The sequence below is a fragment of the Canis aureus genome, chromosome 9, assembly GCF_053574225.1.
Source record: "Canis aureus isolate CA01 chromosome 9, VMU_Caureus_v.1.0, whole genome shotgun sequence".
In the NCBI taxonomy this organism is placed as follows: domain Eukaryota; kingdom Metazoa; phylum Chordata; class Mammalia; order Carnivora; family Canidae; genus Canis; species Canis aureus.
In genome coordinates this window covers 27,425,364-27,442,394 of record NC_135619.1, presented here as the reverse complement: position 1 = coordinate 27,442,394, position 17,031 = coordinate 27,425,364, and the positions used below count along the sequence as shown (strand labels likewise).

At 36.7% G+C, this 17,031-nt stretch overlaps 1 protein-coding gene across 3 annotated transcripts in view; it reads left to right on the top strand.

The window, feature by feature from the left end:
* The window catches only part of MDGA2 (MAM domain containing glycosylphosphatidylinositol anchor 2), a 786,794-nt gene that overhangs the window by 505,540 nt on the left and 264,223 nt on the right, over nt 1-17,031 (top strand). For all 3 annotated transcript variants that reach the window (XR_013386160.1, XR_013386159.1, XM_077909189.1), the window contains exon 5: nt 8,081-8,213. Coding sequence is in view for 1 of the 3 variants with exons in the window: in XM_077909189.1 (XP_077765315.1) it covers nt 8,081-8,213 (133 nt within the window). In the remaining 2 variants the exon portion in view is untranslated. The remainder of the gene's footprint in view (nt 1-8,080; nt 8,214-17,031) is intronic.

Below are 17,031 nucleotides of genomic sequence, written 5' to 3'. Positions count from 1 at the left end.
AGGAGTAAGATATAGCAATAATCTCATTCAAAAATTATCTGAATCAACTGGTTCTTAGTATGACATTTTCTTTCAACCATGCTTTCTAACCAAACACGCACTTTTTTAGCCATTGTATTTAGTTAATATAAATGAGAACTCTGTAATACACCAAGAACATATTTTAAATTTAAGTTCTAAGGGAGTTCCTGGGTGCCACTGTAGTTGAAAGTCGGCCTTTGGCCGGGGCATGATCCCAGGGTCCAAGGATCAAGTCCTGCATCAGACTCCCTACGGGAAGCCTGTTTCTCCCTCTGCCTATGTCTCTGCCTCTCTGTGTCTCTCATGAATAAATAAAATTTAAAAAATCTTTAAATAGGGCAGTCCCGGTGGCGCAGCGGTTTAGCGCCGCCTGAATCCCAGGGTGTGATCCTGGAGACCCAGGATCGAGTCCCACATCGGGCTCCTTGCATGGAGCCTGCTTCTCCCTCTGCCTGTGTCTGTGCCTCTTTCTGTGTGTGTCTCTCATGAATAAATAAATAAAGTCTTTAAAAAAATAAAAAATAAAAAAGCTTTAAATAAATAAGTAAAAGTTCTAGAAACACACACAGTGACTATGTATATTTGTGTGGGATGTATCTGCATTTGTTTATATAGAAATAATATGTCTTTCCTAAAGAAAAATTAAAAGATAGTTTCTTAGCCCACTGGGGAAAGTAACTGACTTAAGACCAGATTTTGACAGAGAACAAATGGAATTATGGCCACAGTGCACTTGCATACTGAATGAAGGAGAGATTCATTTGACACATTTGGAAAATGAAATGTGCAGGCCTATGTGTGAGCAAGCTTTTTAGCAAATGATCAGGCAAAGCCTTTGTTACTAAGTATACTGATCCTTCTAAAGAGTGTATGAAGAATTGCAATTTTTAGGATTTGAGTAATGTTACACATAGTACATATAGAAGTTATCTGGAAAAAAAAAACATTTTGCAAATTGCTATACCAGTATGATTTCACTGGGATACTGTTTACAATTTTCATAATTAAGTTACTTATGAAGAGAACTATTTTGAAAACATGTATTAATGACCTTAGAAAGTGATGAAATCTCTAAAGATCTATTTTAAATTGGGCAGTAGTTTTTTTTTTTTTCCTTTGATTGTGGTTGTTTGTTCTGTTACTGTTTGAACAATTTCAGTGTTTTATGTGGTCTTTCCTGGCTCATCTAGAGTTTGTAAGATATTACTGGCTACCTGCCTGATTTGAGTCTATCTACAGTTTTGCAGATTTACCTGGAAGATCTAGACCTTTAACTTCTGAAAACTAAAACAGCAAGAACGATAATGATTTAGAAACATTCATGAATGCTTCTTTAAGGCCGTTTTACATCTGTCATCTGTCATTGATATGTATCCACAAAATATTTATTTATTTTTTTAATAAATTTATTTTTTATTGGTGTTCAATTTACCAACATACAGAATAACACCCAGTGCTCATCCCGTCAAGTGCCCCACCAAGTGCCCGTCACCCATTCACCCCCACCCCCCACCCTCCTCCCCTTCCACCACCACTAGTTCGTTTCCCAGAGTTAGGAGTCTTCATGATCTGTCTCCCTTTCTGATATTTCCCACACATTTCTTCTCCCTTCCCTTATATTCCCTTTCACTATTATTTATATTCCCCAAATGAGTGAGAACATATAATGTTTGTCCTTCTCCGATTGACTTACTTCACTCAGCATAATACCCTCCAGTTCCATCCACGTTGAAGCAAATGGTGGGTATTTGTCGTTTCTAATGGCTGAGTAATATTCCATTGTATACATAAACCACATCTTCTTTATCCATTCAACTTTCGTTGGACACCGAGGCTCCTTCCACAGTTTGGCTATCGTGGCCATTGCTGCTATAAACATCGGGGTGCAGGTGTCCCGGCGTTTCATTGCATCTGTATCTTTGGGGTAAATCCCCAGCAGTGCAATTGCTGGGTCGTAGGGCAGGTCTATTTTTAACTCTTTGAGGAACCTCCACACAGTTTTCCAGAGTGGCTGCACCAGTTCACATTCCCACCAACAGTGTAAGAGAGTTCCCCTTTCTCCACATCCTCTCCAACATTTGTTGTTTCCTGCCTTGTTAATTTTCCCCATTCTCACTGGTGTGAGCTGGTATCTCACTGTGGTTTTGATTTGTATTTCCCTGATGGCAAGTGATGCGGAGCATTTTCTCATGTGCATGTTGGCCATGTCTATGTCTTCCTCTGTGAGATTTCTCTTCATGTCTTTTGCCCATTTCATGATTGGATTGTTTGTTTCTTTGGTGTTGAGTTGAATAAGTTCTTTATAGATCTTGGAAGCTAGCCCTTTATCTGATATGTCATTTGCAAATATCTTCTCCCATTCTGTAGGTTGTCTTTTAGTTTTGTTGACTGTATCCTTTGCTGTGCAAAAGCTTCTTATTTTGATGAAGTCCCAATAGTTCATTTTGCTTTTGTTTCTTTTGACTTTGTGGATGTATCTTGCAAGAAGTTACTGTGGCCGAGTTCAAAAGGGTGTTGCCTGTGTTCTCTAGGATTTTGATGGAATCTTGTCTCACATTTAGATCTTTCATCTATTTTGAGTTTATCTTTGTGTGTGGTGAAAGAGAGTGGTCTAGTTTCATTCTTCTGCATGTGGATGTCCAATTTTCCCAGCACCATTTATTGAAGAGACTGTCTTTCTTCCAATGGATAGTCTTTCCTCCTTTATTGCATATTAGTTGACCATAAAGTTGAGGGTCCACTTCTGGGTTCTCTATTCTGTTCCATTGATCTATGTGTCTGTTTCTGTGCCAGTACCACACTGTCTTCATGACCACAGCTTGGTAGTACAACCTGAAATCTGGCATTGTGATGCCCCCAGATATGGTTTTCTTTTTTAAAATTCCCCTGGCTATTCGGGGTCTTTTCTGATTCCACACAAATCTTAAAATAATTTGTTCTAACTCTCTGAAGAAAGTCCATGGTATTTTGATAGGGATTGCATTAAACATGTAAATTGCCCTGGGTAGCATTGACATTTTCACAATATTAATTCTGCCAATCCATGAGCATGGAATATTTTTCCATCTCTTTGTGTCTTCCTCAATTTCTTTCAGAAGTGTTCTATAATTTTTAGGGTATAGATCCTTTACCTCTTTGGTTAGGTTTATTCCTAGGTATCTTATGCTTTTGGGTGCGATTGTAAATGGGATTGACTCCTTAATTTCTCTTTCTTCAGTCTCATTGTTAGTGTATAGAAATGCCACTGATTTCTGGGCACTGATCTTTGTATCCTGCCACGCTACCAAATGCTGTATGAGTTCTAGCAATCTTGGGGTGGAGACTTTTGGGTTTTCTAGGTAGGGTATCATGTCATCGGCGAAGAGGGAGAGTTTGACTTCTTCTTTGCCAATTTGAATGCCTTTAATGTCTTTTTGTTGTCTGATTGCTGAGGCTAGGACTTCCAGTACCATGTTGAATAGCAGTGGTGAGAGTGGACATCCCTGTCTTGTTCCTGATCTTAGGGGAAAGGCTCCCAGTGCTTCCCCATTGAGAATGATATTTGCTGTGGGCTTTTCATAGATGGCTTTTAAGATGTTGAGGAATGTTCCCTCTATCCCTACACTCTGAAGAGTTTTGATCAGGAATGGATGCTGTATTTTGTCAAATGCTTTCTCTGCATCTAATGAGAGGATCATATGGTTCTTGGTTTTTCTCTTGCTGATACGATGAATCACATTGATCGTTTTATGAGTGTTGAACCAGCCTTGTGTCCTGGGGATAAATCCTACTTGGTCATGGTGAATAATTTTCTTAATGTATTGTTGGATCCTATTGGCCAGTATCTTGTTGAGAATTTTTGCATCCATGTTCATCAGGGATATTGGTCTGTAATTCTCCTTTTTGGTGGGGTCTTTGTCTGGTTTTGGAATTAAGGTGATGCTGGCCTCATAGAGCAAATTTGGAAGTACTCCATCTCTTTCTATCTTTCCAAACAGCTTTAGTAGAATAGGTATGGTTTCTTCTTTAAACGTTTGATAGAATTCCCCTGGGAAGCCATCTGGCCCTGGACTTTCGTGTCTTGGGAGGTTTTTTAATGACTGCTTCAATTTCCTCCCTGGTTATTGGCCTGTTCAGGTTTTCTATTTCTTCCTGTTCCAGTTTTGGTAGTTTGTGGCTTTCCAGAAATGCGTCCATTTCTTCTAGATTGCCTAATTTATTGGCGTATAGCTGTTCATAATATGTTTTTAAAATCGTTTGTATTTCCTTGGTGTTGGTAGTGATCTCTCCTTTCTCATTCATGATTTTATTAATTTGAGTCTCCTTTCTCTTCTTTTTAAAGGCTGGCTAATGGTTTATCTATCTTATTAATTCTTTCAAAGAACCAACTCCTGGTTCTGTTGATCTGTCCACAGTTCTTCTGTTCTCGATTTCGTTGAGTTCTGCTCGAATCTTTATTAACTCTCTTCTTCTCCTGGGTGTAGGATCTATTTGCTGTTTTTTTTCTCTAGCTCCTTTATGTGTAAGGTTAGCTTTTGTATTTGAGTTCTTTCCAGTTTTTGAATGGATACTTGTATTGCGATGTATTTCCCCCTTAGGACTGCTTTTGCTGCATCCCAAAGATTTTGAACAGTTGTATTTTCATTCTCATTAGTTTCCATGATTCTTTTTAATTCTTCCTTAATTTCCTGGTTGACCCTTTCATCTTTTAGCAGGATGGTCCTTAATCTCCACGTGTTTGAGATCCTTCCAGACTTCTTGTTGTGATTTAGTTCTAATTTCAAGGCATTATGGTCTGAGAATATGCAGGGGATGATCCCAGTCTTTTGGTATTGGTTCAGACCCGATTCGTGACCCAGTATGTGGTCTATTCTGGAGAAAGTTCCATGTGCACTTGAGAAGAATGTGTATTCAGTTGAGTTTGGATGTAAAGTTCTGTAGATATCTGTGAAATCCATCTGGTCCAGTGTATCATTTAAAGCTCTCATTTCTTTGGAGATGTTGTGCTTAGAAGACCTATCGAGGGTAGAAAGAGCTAGATTGAAGTCACCAAGTATAAGTGTATTATTATCTAAGTATTTCTTCACTTTGGTTATTAATTGATATATTTGGCAGCTCCCACATTCGGGGCATATATATTGAGGATTGTTAAGTCCTCTTGTTGTATAGATCTTTTAATTATGATATACTGTCCCTCTTCATCTCTCACTACAGTCTTCGGGGTAAATTTTAGTTTATCTGATATAAGGATGGCTACCCCTGCTTTCTTTTGAGGACCATTCGAATGGTAAATGGTTCTCCAACCTTTTATTTTCAGGCTGTAGGTGTCCCTCTATCTAAAATGAGTCTCTTGTAGACAGCAAATAGATGGGTCCTGCTTTTTTATCCAATCTGAAACCCTGCTTCTTTTGATGGGGTCATTAAGCCCGTTCACATTCAGAGTTACTATTGACAGATATGAGTTTAGTGTCACCATGATATCTATTCAGTCCTTGTTTTTGTGGATTGTTCCACTGAAGTTCTTCTTAAAGGGGAATTTTAAGAGTCCCCCTTAAAATTTCTTGCAGAGCTGGTTTGGAGGTCACATATTCTTTCAGTTCCTGCCTGTCTTGGAAGCTCTTTATCTCTCCTTCCATTTTGAATGAGAGCCTTGCTGGATAAAGTATTCTTGGTTGCATGTTCTTCTCATTTAGGACCCTGAATATATCCTGCCAGCCCTTTCTGGCCTGCCAGGTCTCTGTGGAGAGGTCTGCTATTACCCTAATACTCCTCCCCATAAAAGTGAGGGATTTCTTGTCTCTTGTGGCTTTAAGGATCTTCTCTTTATCTTTGGAATTTGCAAGCTTCACTATTAAATGTCGAGGTGTTTGACAGATTTTATTGATTTTAGCGGGGGGGAATCTCCCTATTTTCTGGATCTGAATGCCTGTTTCCCTTCCCAGATTAGGAAAGTTTTCAGCTAGGATTTGTTCAAATACATATTCTGGCCCTCTGGCCCTTTCGGCACCCTCAGGAACCCCAATCAAACGTAGGTTTTTCTTTCTCAGGCTGTCGTTTATTTCCCTTAATCTGTCTTCATGGTCTTTTAATCGTCTGTCTCTTTTTTCCTCAGTTTCCCTCTTTGCCATCAACTTGTCTTCTATGTCACTCACTCGTTTTTCCACCTCGTTCACCCTCGTCATTAGGACTTCTAGTTTGGATTGCATCTCATCCAATTGATTTTTAATTTCTGCCTGATTGGATCTAAATTCTGCAGTCATGAAGCCTCTTGAGTCCTTTATGCTTTTTTCTAGAGCCACCAGTAGCTGTATAATAGTGCTTCTGAACTGGCTTTCTGACATTGAATTGTAATCCAGATTTTGTAACTCTGTGGGAGAGAGGACTGTTTCTGATTCTTTCTTTTGAGGTGAGGTTTTCCTTCTAGTCATTTTGCTCAGTGCAGAGTGGCCAAAACCAAGATGTATTGGGAAAAGGAGAAAAAGAGAGGAGAGAAAGAAGGAAAGAAAAGAGAAAAAGAAATAAGGAAGAAAAAAAGAAAAAAAGAAGAAAAAGAGAAAGAAAAAGAAAGGAAAAAAGGGTGGGGGAAGGAAACAAATCAAAAAGCAGAACAAAACAAAACAAAACAAAACAGAAAACAAACAAAAACAAATACGGGGGAGTATCTTCTGATTCTGTGTACTTTAAGTCCCTTGGCTTCTCCTGGAAGTTGTCCATCTAGCTGGTCTTCTGGGGGAGGGGCCTGTTGTGCTGATTTTCAGGTGTTAGCAGTTGGGGGAGCTGCTCTGCCCCTGCCTGGTGCAGGGCTCAATGGGGGTTGTTTACCCCGTGAGGCCGCAGGAGGAACAGCCCCAGTGGCGGGGCAGCTCTGGAAACCTGGATTCAGCTCCGGCAGGAACTCCGTCTGCAGGGCCTGGAGGCTCCGGGGCGGGGCCGCTGATCCGCTCAGCTCGGGGCAGGAGCGTCCTCGCTGTCCTGGGCCCTCCCGGCCTCTGCCTGTCCCGGGGGAGGCCGGATCCTGGGCTGTGTCCCGGCGCCCTGTGCTCCGGAGCCTGCGCTGCTGGATTCGCGCTCCCGCCCCGCAGCCCCCTCCGCGGAGCCAGCCCCGAGCCCCCCGAGCTGCTCCGGTCCCGCCGCCCGCGCTGCAGCCCTTAGGGAGCTCGGCGCACTCTCCCGGGGCGCAGGTCCCTGTTAGTGTCCCCGGGAGCCCGAGGGCATCCCCGCCCTCCTGGGTCCTGCTCCACCTCCCCGCGAGCCCCTTTCCGCCCGGGAAGGTCGGTGCAGCTCCTGCGTCTCCGGGACGGGGCTCTCCTGTCCTGGGGACACTCGCCCCGGCCTGAGCCCGGCTCCTCGCGGGCCCCTCCCCCTTGGAGGCCTTTTGTTTCTTTACTTCTTTTTCCCCATCTTCCTACCTGGATAGAAGCACGAACTCTTCTCACTGTTGCATTCTAGGTGTTCTCTCTTTAATTCTCAGGCTGAATTCGTAGATTTTCAGGATGATTTATTTGAAGGTTATCTAGGTAATTTGGTGGGGACAGGTGACTTGGGGACCCTACTCTTCCACCATCTTGCCCCTCCTCCCAAAAATATTTATGTATATAAAGTTAATTGCCTGTCATTAGATTGACTTTGATAACTTTGTTCTACCAACAGTGTTTCATTTATTGGCTCTTCTTCAGAATCCATTCCTTTGAAATCATTTCATGTGGAAGTCTGCATAGATTGCAGCATTTGTTGAATAAACTCCATTATTAAGTACACTGTTCTGATCTTTGCACAATAATTTGCATAACTACCACCAGAAATAGATTTCTCCCCCTAGGAAGCTGGTTTGCAAAGAAAACATTATGAATTTTCATTGTACTCTGTTAGTTTCTATCTCTGGGCACATTACAGTATTATTTTTAAATGCGTGTTTTTTGGTTTTTTTTTTTTTGTTTTTTTTTTTTTTTAGGGCATTTTCCTTAAAAAGATAAGACAGTCTGCCACATTTTGAAAAATACATGATTTAATACAAATTTAATGCCATTCATTCATTTTGGTTACCATTGACTTTTTCTAATGACCTTTTCTACATTTTCAGGGTGAAACCAAGATCTTAAAACTAAAGAATCTTCGACCTCAGGACTATGCTAATTATAGCTGCATTGCTTCAGTGAGGAATGTATGTAATATTCCTGATAAGATGGTGTCATTTAGACTTTCCAATAAAACAGGTATGGAGCGATCTCTCAATGTTTTATGTCTGTTATACACAACTAATGTTTAAAAAGGTTAAGCTTCATATAGACCAAATGATTTCTGTGGTATATGTGGGAACATATACCTCTGCTCCCCACCCCCGAGAAGACTGTGATATCTAAAATGCTATTGGTAAATGCACACTGTAAAGTTTAATTGCAGTATGTTCCCATGTAGTGTTTGTTTATGTAACATACAAAATTATAGTTCCTTAAAATTGTGTATTCATAAATGTCATAGTCATGGCCATATCCTTTTTAAAGAACTTCTGAGAAATATTAAATTCTCCATATAAAAATTTATGGTCTAAATTGCTAAAAGTGTTTTGTGATTCCAAAGCTAAATAAAAGAATCTCTCTCTTACCCTGTTTCAAGTCAAGAAAGTTAATTGGTAATTTCAGGTAGGTGTTTTTAGGAAAGTATTTTTGTAGAAAATGTCAAAACATTAGCATGATTGTGACTTAAGTTAGTCTGTGTTTAGTAATAAAGACCTCAGAATAACTGCAAGCATATTAAGGAGGAATTGCTAAATGAAAGAGCAGAGAGAGAGCGTGGGAATGGATTGTCTTTTGCACGAGTGTGTGCAAAGAATCACCATAATAAATTAAAATTTGAGCTGGTTTTGAGAAACTTTCAGTGGCAGTTAATGTAAATTTTTACTTTCAAATAATGTTATTAAAATAGTTTTAAAAATAATTTTCTTGTTAACAAAAATCTCGCAAAGTGTGGGTTTGGTGTGCCTAGGTATACGTTTTGATTCTGCTGCTTATTAGCTCATGGATCTTCTGGAGCAAATCGCTTCATACTTATTTGTCTTGGTTTCCTCACAAAATTATAACGTTGTAGGGAAGAGTTAATGAGTTAAGATACATAAAGCACATGGAACATAATTTGTCAATTTTCCAATAGAAGGAACTTTATTGGAAGACGGGACTTTATTGGAAGATGAAGAAAACATGTGCTCAAATGTTGATTCCTCAACATAAGTTCCATTGAGTTGTTAAAATTTTGAAAGATAATTTTTAAAATGTATTCATTCATGTATTCGTCAGAGACATATTGAGTTCCTATTATGGGTCTGCAATGATACTTGCTAAGATGTAAATTGCCTTATACTAGAGAAAAGCTTTAGTAAGAGAACGGGTAAAAGTCATTAGTGGAAGGTAAAAGAAGAATGTGGGAGATTAAAATAAACTTTATTAAGAAGGATGAGAAAGGCTTGCAGGAGAGGGCACCTGGGTGGCTCAGTGGTTGAATGTCCGCGGATCACGGGGTCCTGGGACTGAATCCCACATCAGGCTCCCCCCTGGGAGCCTGCTTTTCCCTCTGCCTATGCCTCTGCCTCTTCTTTGTGTCTCTCATGAATAAATAAGTAAAATCTTAAAAAAAAAAAAAAAAGAGGGAAACTACGTTACAGGAAAAAGATACAAATATAAAATCTAAGTGGACCTAACACATGCAAGGTTAATAGTCTCATTTCACTTAAAAAAAGAAGAAATAGGATATTGAGAAATAAATATCAGAGGTTAACATAGAAGAAATGGGTGTAATTATGCTGTTGTTCTTGGCATGAAATACTTGGTGAATTATTATATTATAATAATTATATTATTATAATTTTGTTTTTCTCAGTTTCTGTAATGTATTTTTAAAATACACATGATCCAGAGAGAAAAATTAGAAATAAAATGGAAGTAGGTCCTATGGGATGGGTAAAGGTATTCCAGTAGAATAAGAACAAAGAGAATAGGTATATTATTACATATGTTACAACTTTGCCCTTGAGCTGTGTTTTATTACTTTCAAAAGTATTTCACATTTACTATCTCAGTTTATCTTTATAACTACTGGGCTGTAATCAGGTAGATTTTTTTTGTGTTTTGTTTGTCTCTTTTATCATGTCTTTATCATTCGACCTGTAACACACTGGCCTATATTGATTAAGGTATCCTCTTTAGATTGTTTTGAGAATGAACTAAATCAACTAGAAACAACATTTCTTTAAGGACTGGGAGGTACAATAAAATCATACTTAACATTTTTTCTGCTACAGGAATGTATATTTTTATTAATTGTCAAAGTCCCACAGCTACTAATGAGTGGGGACAAAATTTATCCCAATGATTGAAGAGTTATTTTAAATAGGAGACTGACTAGCTATTCAAGACTTTTGTGGAGCCAGAGAAAATGAACCTAAATCTCAGCTAGAGTTTTATTAGGAATAAATAAGCACTTCTTTTCCTAAAGCTGAAAGAAGATTACCAAGAGGTGATAGACTTTCCAATTCCTGAGCTCTTATAAAGCAGCTGGGTGACTTTATTTCTGAGGTGATTTTTTAACAATTGTCAGCTCAGAAAACAAAGACTCACTCCCTGTTCTCTGGAGAGAGTGCAGTAACTCTGTAATATAGATGTTTTAACTCTTCAGCTTTCTGTTCCATTCTTTATTTTTAGGCTAAAGTGTTGTATATCTAGACTGAACTAACAAAATAACCTATTATTTTTCTTATAAATTATCTCACAAAAGTTTTAGATTAACATTCACTGGAAATGAACATTTGGGTTATGGTAAGTAATTGGATTTAAAAATATAAGCTGGTCCCTTTTGTGACTCTTCAATAACTATAATCAAACATGTCATGTGCCTGGTGCTTTACATATTCAAACCAGGTTTGCTTCAGCATTTTTCCCATCTGGTTGTGCTCAAAGTTGGAAGAGTTGGTGCATTTCAAATAGGTAAAAATCATTGGGGTAACTCTTAAATTACAGCAGGAATAAATTAAGCTTTCACAATCTTCATGCAAACACGTCTGTAAACAGACAAGTGCATACCGGCTAGTCCATTGCTTTCTAACACTGGGAGAGTATCAGGAGTCACCATTGCCATAATCAGTGTGAGACACAGATACTTTTTATGGTCTCACTCTTGTGACTCTTTAAATAACATAAGGTCTTATTTTTAAATCTTGGTTTGCAAAATGTCAAGTAAAATGTTGAAGATATTGAGAGGGAGAACATTCTATAATAAATATTGTGGTATGTTTGATTACTTTTTGTTAATTAGTATGTTGAAGGTAACTTTGGAAATAATTTTTGTAATGGAGATGAAATAATTGACTTAAATGTATTTTTGGTAAAAATAAAATTTTCTTTTAACATCTCTATAGTAAAGGAAATTTTAATTGTCATCAGTGTATTGACTTGATTTACACAATGCCCAAATGACATAGCATATGAAGATGGGAATAGTGTCTGCTGTAGATAAAGTATTTTAAGAGTTTTGCAGCAGAACAATAGCATCATGGAATATAGTTTTCTGGGCCGTTCCCTGTACCTGCTGAATTAGACTTTCTGTGAATGACCTGCAATACATATACACTTTAAACCACCTTTAAACCACTGTAAATGATTACTTTGGAAACAGGTTTGTCTGCATTGTTAGGGTGTTCTTCACGAATCCATTCTACTTTGTGAATAGGAACTTTTTTTTTTTTTAAGGTCTATTTTGGTAGGTCTTGTGTGGTTCAGTCACTTAAGCATCTGCCTTCTGATCAGGTCATGATCCTGGGGTCCTGAGATCAAGCACCGTGTTGGGCTTCCTACTCAGTGGGGAGTCTGCTTTTTCCTCTCCCTCTGCCCTCCCCTCTGCTTGTGCTCTGTCTCTCCCTCTCAAATAAATAAATACAATCTTTTTTTTTTTAAAGTCCATTTTTTTATAACTGCTCAGAGAAGCCCATGTTTAGATGTCATTTTAAAAGGCAATATCATCTGTAGGTTTACCAACATGTTTTCTTAACTTTCCTACTATGATTGACATTATAGTAGAGTTTAAAATTGTATGTCTACCATGGAGTATCCAATCCTTTGTTGCCTCCTGTTGATTACTTGGTATACTATGAAAAATTCTGTGTCACAGAAATGTCATGATTTATCATAGCTAATCTAGCTGTCTTAGAACTTATTATGATAATTCAAACAGTGTTATAAAACCAGAGGCGTTAGATTTATTTCTTTATCATCATAAATTTGTAGCAGGGTCCAAAGTTTGTTTGGTTATTTTTCTCCTCCCATTTGGAAGCAAAAGAATATTAGCTCTTGATTGATAAATTCTCAATGTGGCTGCATTTTTCTTCATTAAAACAGGACTTTGTTTTATTTGTAAATTTAGAATAAATTTGTAAATTTATAAATTTAGAATATTGATAAATATAAGTATATATTTTAAATTATCACAATTATGGTAAGTGAATATTATATATTAAAATTTCTCAGATTATATTTCTAACATCAGAGCGTATAGAAATTATGATAAAACAAATTTATTTTAATATATTTCAAGCACTTATATGTTGATGTCTCATGGTTTCAAAGGCAAATAAGAATTAAGTAGTTTACTTATATTAGGATAAAAAACATCTTTTATATCTGCTTGAGACATTATAATGCATTCGTTCTATAAAGAAATGGGACAGGTGGGGCTAATTTTACTTAATTACATAGGTCCTTTGATTCAGGATGTTCACACATAGCATTTGTAAAAATTATCTAATTATCTTTTTTTTAAGATTTTATTTATTTATTCATGAGACACAGAGAGAGGAAGAGACATAGGCAGAGGGAGAAGCGGGCTCCCTGGGGGAAGCCTGATGCAGGACTTGATCCTGGACCCCGGGATCACGACCTAGCCAAAGGCAGATGCTCAACCACAGAGCCACCCAGGCACCCCGATAATTCAGATTTTCTAAAAAAACAGTATTAGTACTATTAGAAACACCAACAGAACACACGTATTGTTGATAAGCTGTCATTAGAGAATGTTTCCTCTAACTCTTTTGCATGAATTTTGAAATTCAGAAGCCTTAGATTCAAATTCTGATTTTCTGAACTTGGAGATGTTATTTAGCTTATCTAAATTTATTTTTCCCCTTCCTAAATGAGGATAAAATAAAGTTTCACCTTATTCGGTTTTGTAGGCTATCAATGCTATAAAATGAAAAACTTTTTATAAAAAGTATCTGGCACATAATAAGTATAATATATAGTAGCTATAATTGGGTTGTTAACCTAGATAATAGAAAGAAGGAATAAAATGGTACTATCAGTAATCATGGTGAGATGGTGACAACAATCTTAGATTTTTTGTTAAGACAAAATACAGCTTCAACCATTGATGACTAATCTTGAAATAAATTCATAACTTTTTATAAATTACTTTTAGCAGTAGGCAAATTATATTTCTCAGAAAAATCTATAGAAATGAATACATATTCTGGTATATTTCTATCTAAACTATTATTGGCAAAAATGTTTAACAGAAATAAAAATGTTATTTTGTGAAATTAATAATGGTATATAAGGAAAATTGGAAAACTTTGCAATTGTGTTGATATGCAGCAGATTCTTAATCTGAGTGCTCATTATTTCCTAAGGTAATCAAACTGATATATGTCTTATTCTCATTAATGTATCTTCAGAAATGTGAAAATACAGATGATGACTAAGCAGTGTATCTGGGGATAGAAGCAGTGGTCATTATGGGGTTTCAACTTTGGTCTTCCTGAGACTGTTTCCACAGCAACAAGGTGACCCAGATTTTCCAAAATCCTATTACCATAGTAACAAGAAGTTTGCATGTTGTTGCGATCTCCCTCCACCTGTGTATTTTGTTGTCCTAACAATGCATTTTTCTGGTTAGTTATATCCAAAGTTATACTTGGACCATGAGTTCTTGTATAAAATATTCCTCATGAACTATCAACTCTCCCAGAAGGCATCATAACCCAGACACAGTAGATATCTAAAAACAGAACAAGAATAAAAAACACTTTTAATCAATGGAAAGGAAATGCTGTATATTCATTAAAATGTATGTAAGTTATTAGCATGCTATCTTCCAACTTAACACAAATACTTTGGAGCATATCAAATAGTTTGTGTTTTAGCAAACATCTAGAATAATTCATTGGTAAGATTTTTGTAACTTTAAGGAGTTGCTATTTTTCATATGCTATTATATTATAATTAAACTGAACAATTTGAAAATTACTCATAAGAATACAAAAGTTCAAACCATGTGTTTTATAATATTTCCTTCAGCAAGTTGAGTGAAGATATGCTAAAATGAATAATAGGATTTTTATATACCTGAAAATAATTAATTTTTAATTTCAAACTGTTTCTAGATTATGGATTTGTAGACCATGGGTAGTACTTTTCAAAACTCTCTTGTTCCATTGAAACTGCCCAAATTGCAATATTATAGGTACTAATTAAATTGGTATAAATGCATTTTAGACTTTTTCATGGTTTTTGATTTTACTACACATAACTTCTGATACAGAATATCTCCATGATCATATACCAAAAAATTGAATTTATAGATTATTGACTCTCATGATGAAGATACAATAATTTCCATTAGTGTGTGTACCTAATTCCATTATTTATTAACTTAATACTATAATTGATTATATCAAGTGGTGTCCTTTAAGGTAACCAACCATCCCTGTTTGCCTAGACTCCGTGAAAGTCCCATCCTAGAAAACTATAATCCCAGGCAAACCAGTGATCTAATTCAACGTACAGCCTGCCTCCATATAGGATACTAGTCTTCATTACAGTTGTTAATGCTAGTGCATATAGAGCTTTGAGCAAATCTATGTAAAAAAACTTCAGTGAGAAGATCTGGGTGTGGACCCTGGCTCTCATCAATCTGAAGTGCTATGACCAATTCTTTCAACTGTTTGAACTTGCTTTTCTGCTCAGTCATGTTGTTAATGTGCTCTGAGATGGGTTTCAGTTGATGAGAAGACGAAAATTCACTCCAAAATGTTTCATTTTTATTTAGCAAGATAACATCAACAACAATGAAAACTTAGATGAAATGAGATGGCTGCAAAGAAGTAGAATGCAGCCTCTTTACAAACAGATACTCTTAAATCTGAAGGCCCATGCAAGAAAGGTTCAGGTTTACACAATTTAAGAATTGTGCTGTTATGTTATCATTATGCTGTTATGCTTTTATTTATGGAGCCCTCCATTACTATTCAGGAAAAAGCGAAGCTAATAATCTCTGAACCTAGTGCACCTATTTGAAGGAATCTTAGCAAATATTGTGCTTCTAATATTTCCTGTACACAATTTAAAGGATTCACTGGCAGGGAGGCTTTAATGTTCATCAAGAGAAGATGCATCCCTGGCTATTGTCCTCCCTCAAGCTCTAAAGCATTTAAAATTATCAATTTTGTTTTTACCTTGTTATACATTTTGGTAAGTTTAAGTAAGATTAACCATATTACTCATAGGATTTAAGGCTCTGTGGTGTGGCTAAATTGTAGCCTTATGGTCACTTTTACTATCATGGAGTCATGGGAGCCACAAGTAGCCATAATTTAAAAAGTTCACATTGGTTCATAAAGACTTTTAGTTAAATTTGAAAGAAAGAGAGAGAGAGAGAGAGAGAGAGAGAGCCTGTAGTAATTTATACAGTAGTAAGGTATCTAGTGTATTGTTAAGAGGGACTGGAAGCTGAGAGGAGATTGGAAAATGGGAAATAACAGACAAGCTGAGCATCAGAAATGCATTAACATCAATCTTTTGATTTTAAGTCCAGACATAACATGTACTTTTGGTTTGCTATTGTGGCAGTTATTTCCAAAGCATCACAAAGATCTCAGCTGTTCCCTCAATTTCCATTTTCTGAAAGTCTGTTTTAAGAACTACTTTTTTTTCTGATAGTGACATACTTCTGTTGATTTATTTGCTACTGTTGTATTCCCATAGAAAATAGGTATGTCCAATTGTTTACTAATATGCTTTAGTTTATCTTTTGAACAGCATTTCTTTCTGTCAGCTCCTCTTAGTCACTGTGCTTTTTGTTGCTGTATTGTTACTACTTGAGCATTTTATTGGCTGCATCTTTTAATCACACATGATCCAGTGTGTGATTAAATGTACAGGCAAGTCAGCAGCATTGATTTCTGATAGACACATTATGTAATAGGAATTTATTGATGATAGCTTTGGCCTCTTGTTTTATTAATGGCACCCAATATCCTGATTTGACAAGACTGGATGTTATCAAAAAAACAGAAGAATAGTTTTCATACAACTGTCACATCTTTTTACACCAAAGTTTTCACTTTGGTTTGGCAATCCAGCAAAGTGCTCAGCCAAGCAAGAGGCAGGGTTTTAGGTCAGCCAAGGAAAACACTACAAAGTAGTATTTTGTCTCTAGCAAAATCCAGCAACCCTAGTTTGCGTTAGTTCTAACATGGTGAGATATAGGCAATTTCAGATAGTTTGACGTAACAGGTAACAGGAGGTAAGAAATTCCTTCAAAATGATTGTCACATATTAAATGCAAATTTTAAAATATATTTCCAAAGTGAAGAGAAAAAAATTAAGCACAACAGGAAATTGAACAAACTACTAGGAAAATGAGCAGTGTAATATGTTCTTGTTAAATTTCTCTGGGATTAAATCGACTAAGACTCTTACTTAAAGGGAGCAAAAAGGGGGACAAGAAGATAAACTCCTCTTCTTATATCTTTCCAATTCACCTGATGATGTTGATCAGGAGTACTTAATAACTCAAGGCTTGCCTCATTGCATATTGTCTTTCAACTTTAAGTTTAGTTCAATCTGATAAAAATTGTAATATGTGTATCTTTTTCATTTTGGAACCATAAGTAAAAAGCAATATGGTGTGACATCCATATATTATGACACTATGGTTTGTAGAAAAATATGATACTACTTTTCAAGGAATCTGAAAATTCACTGGCTATATAGT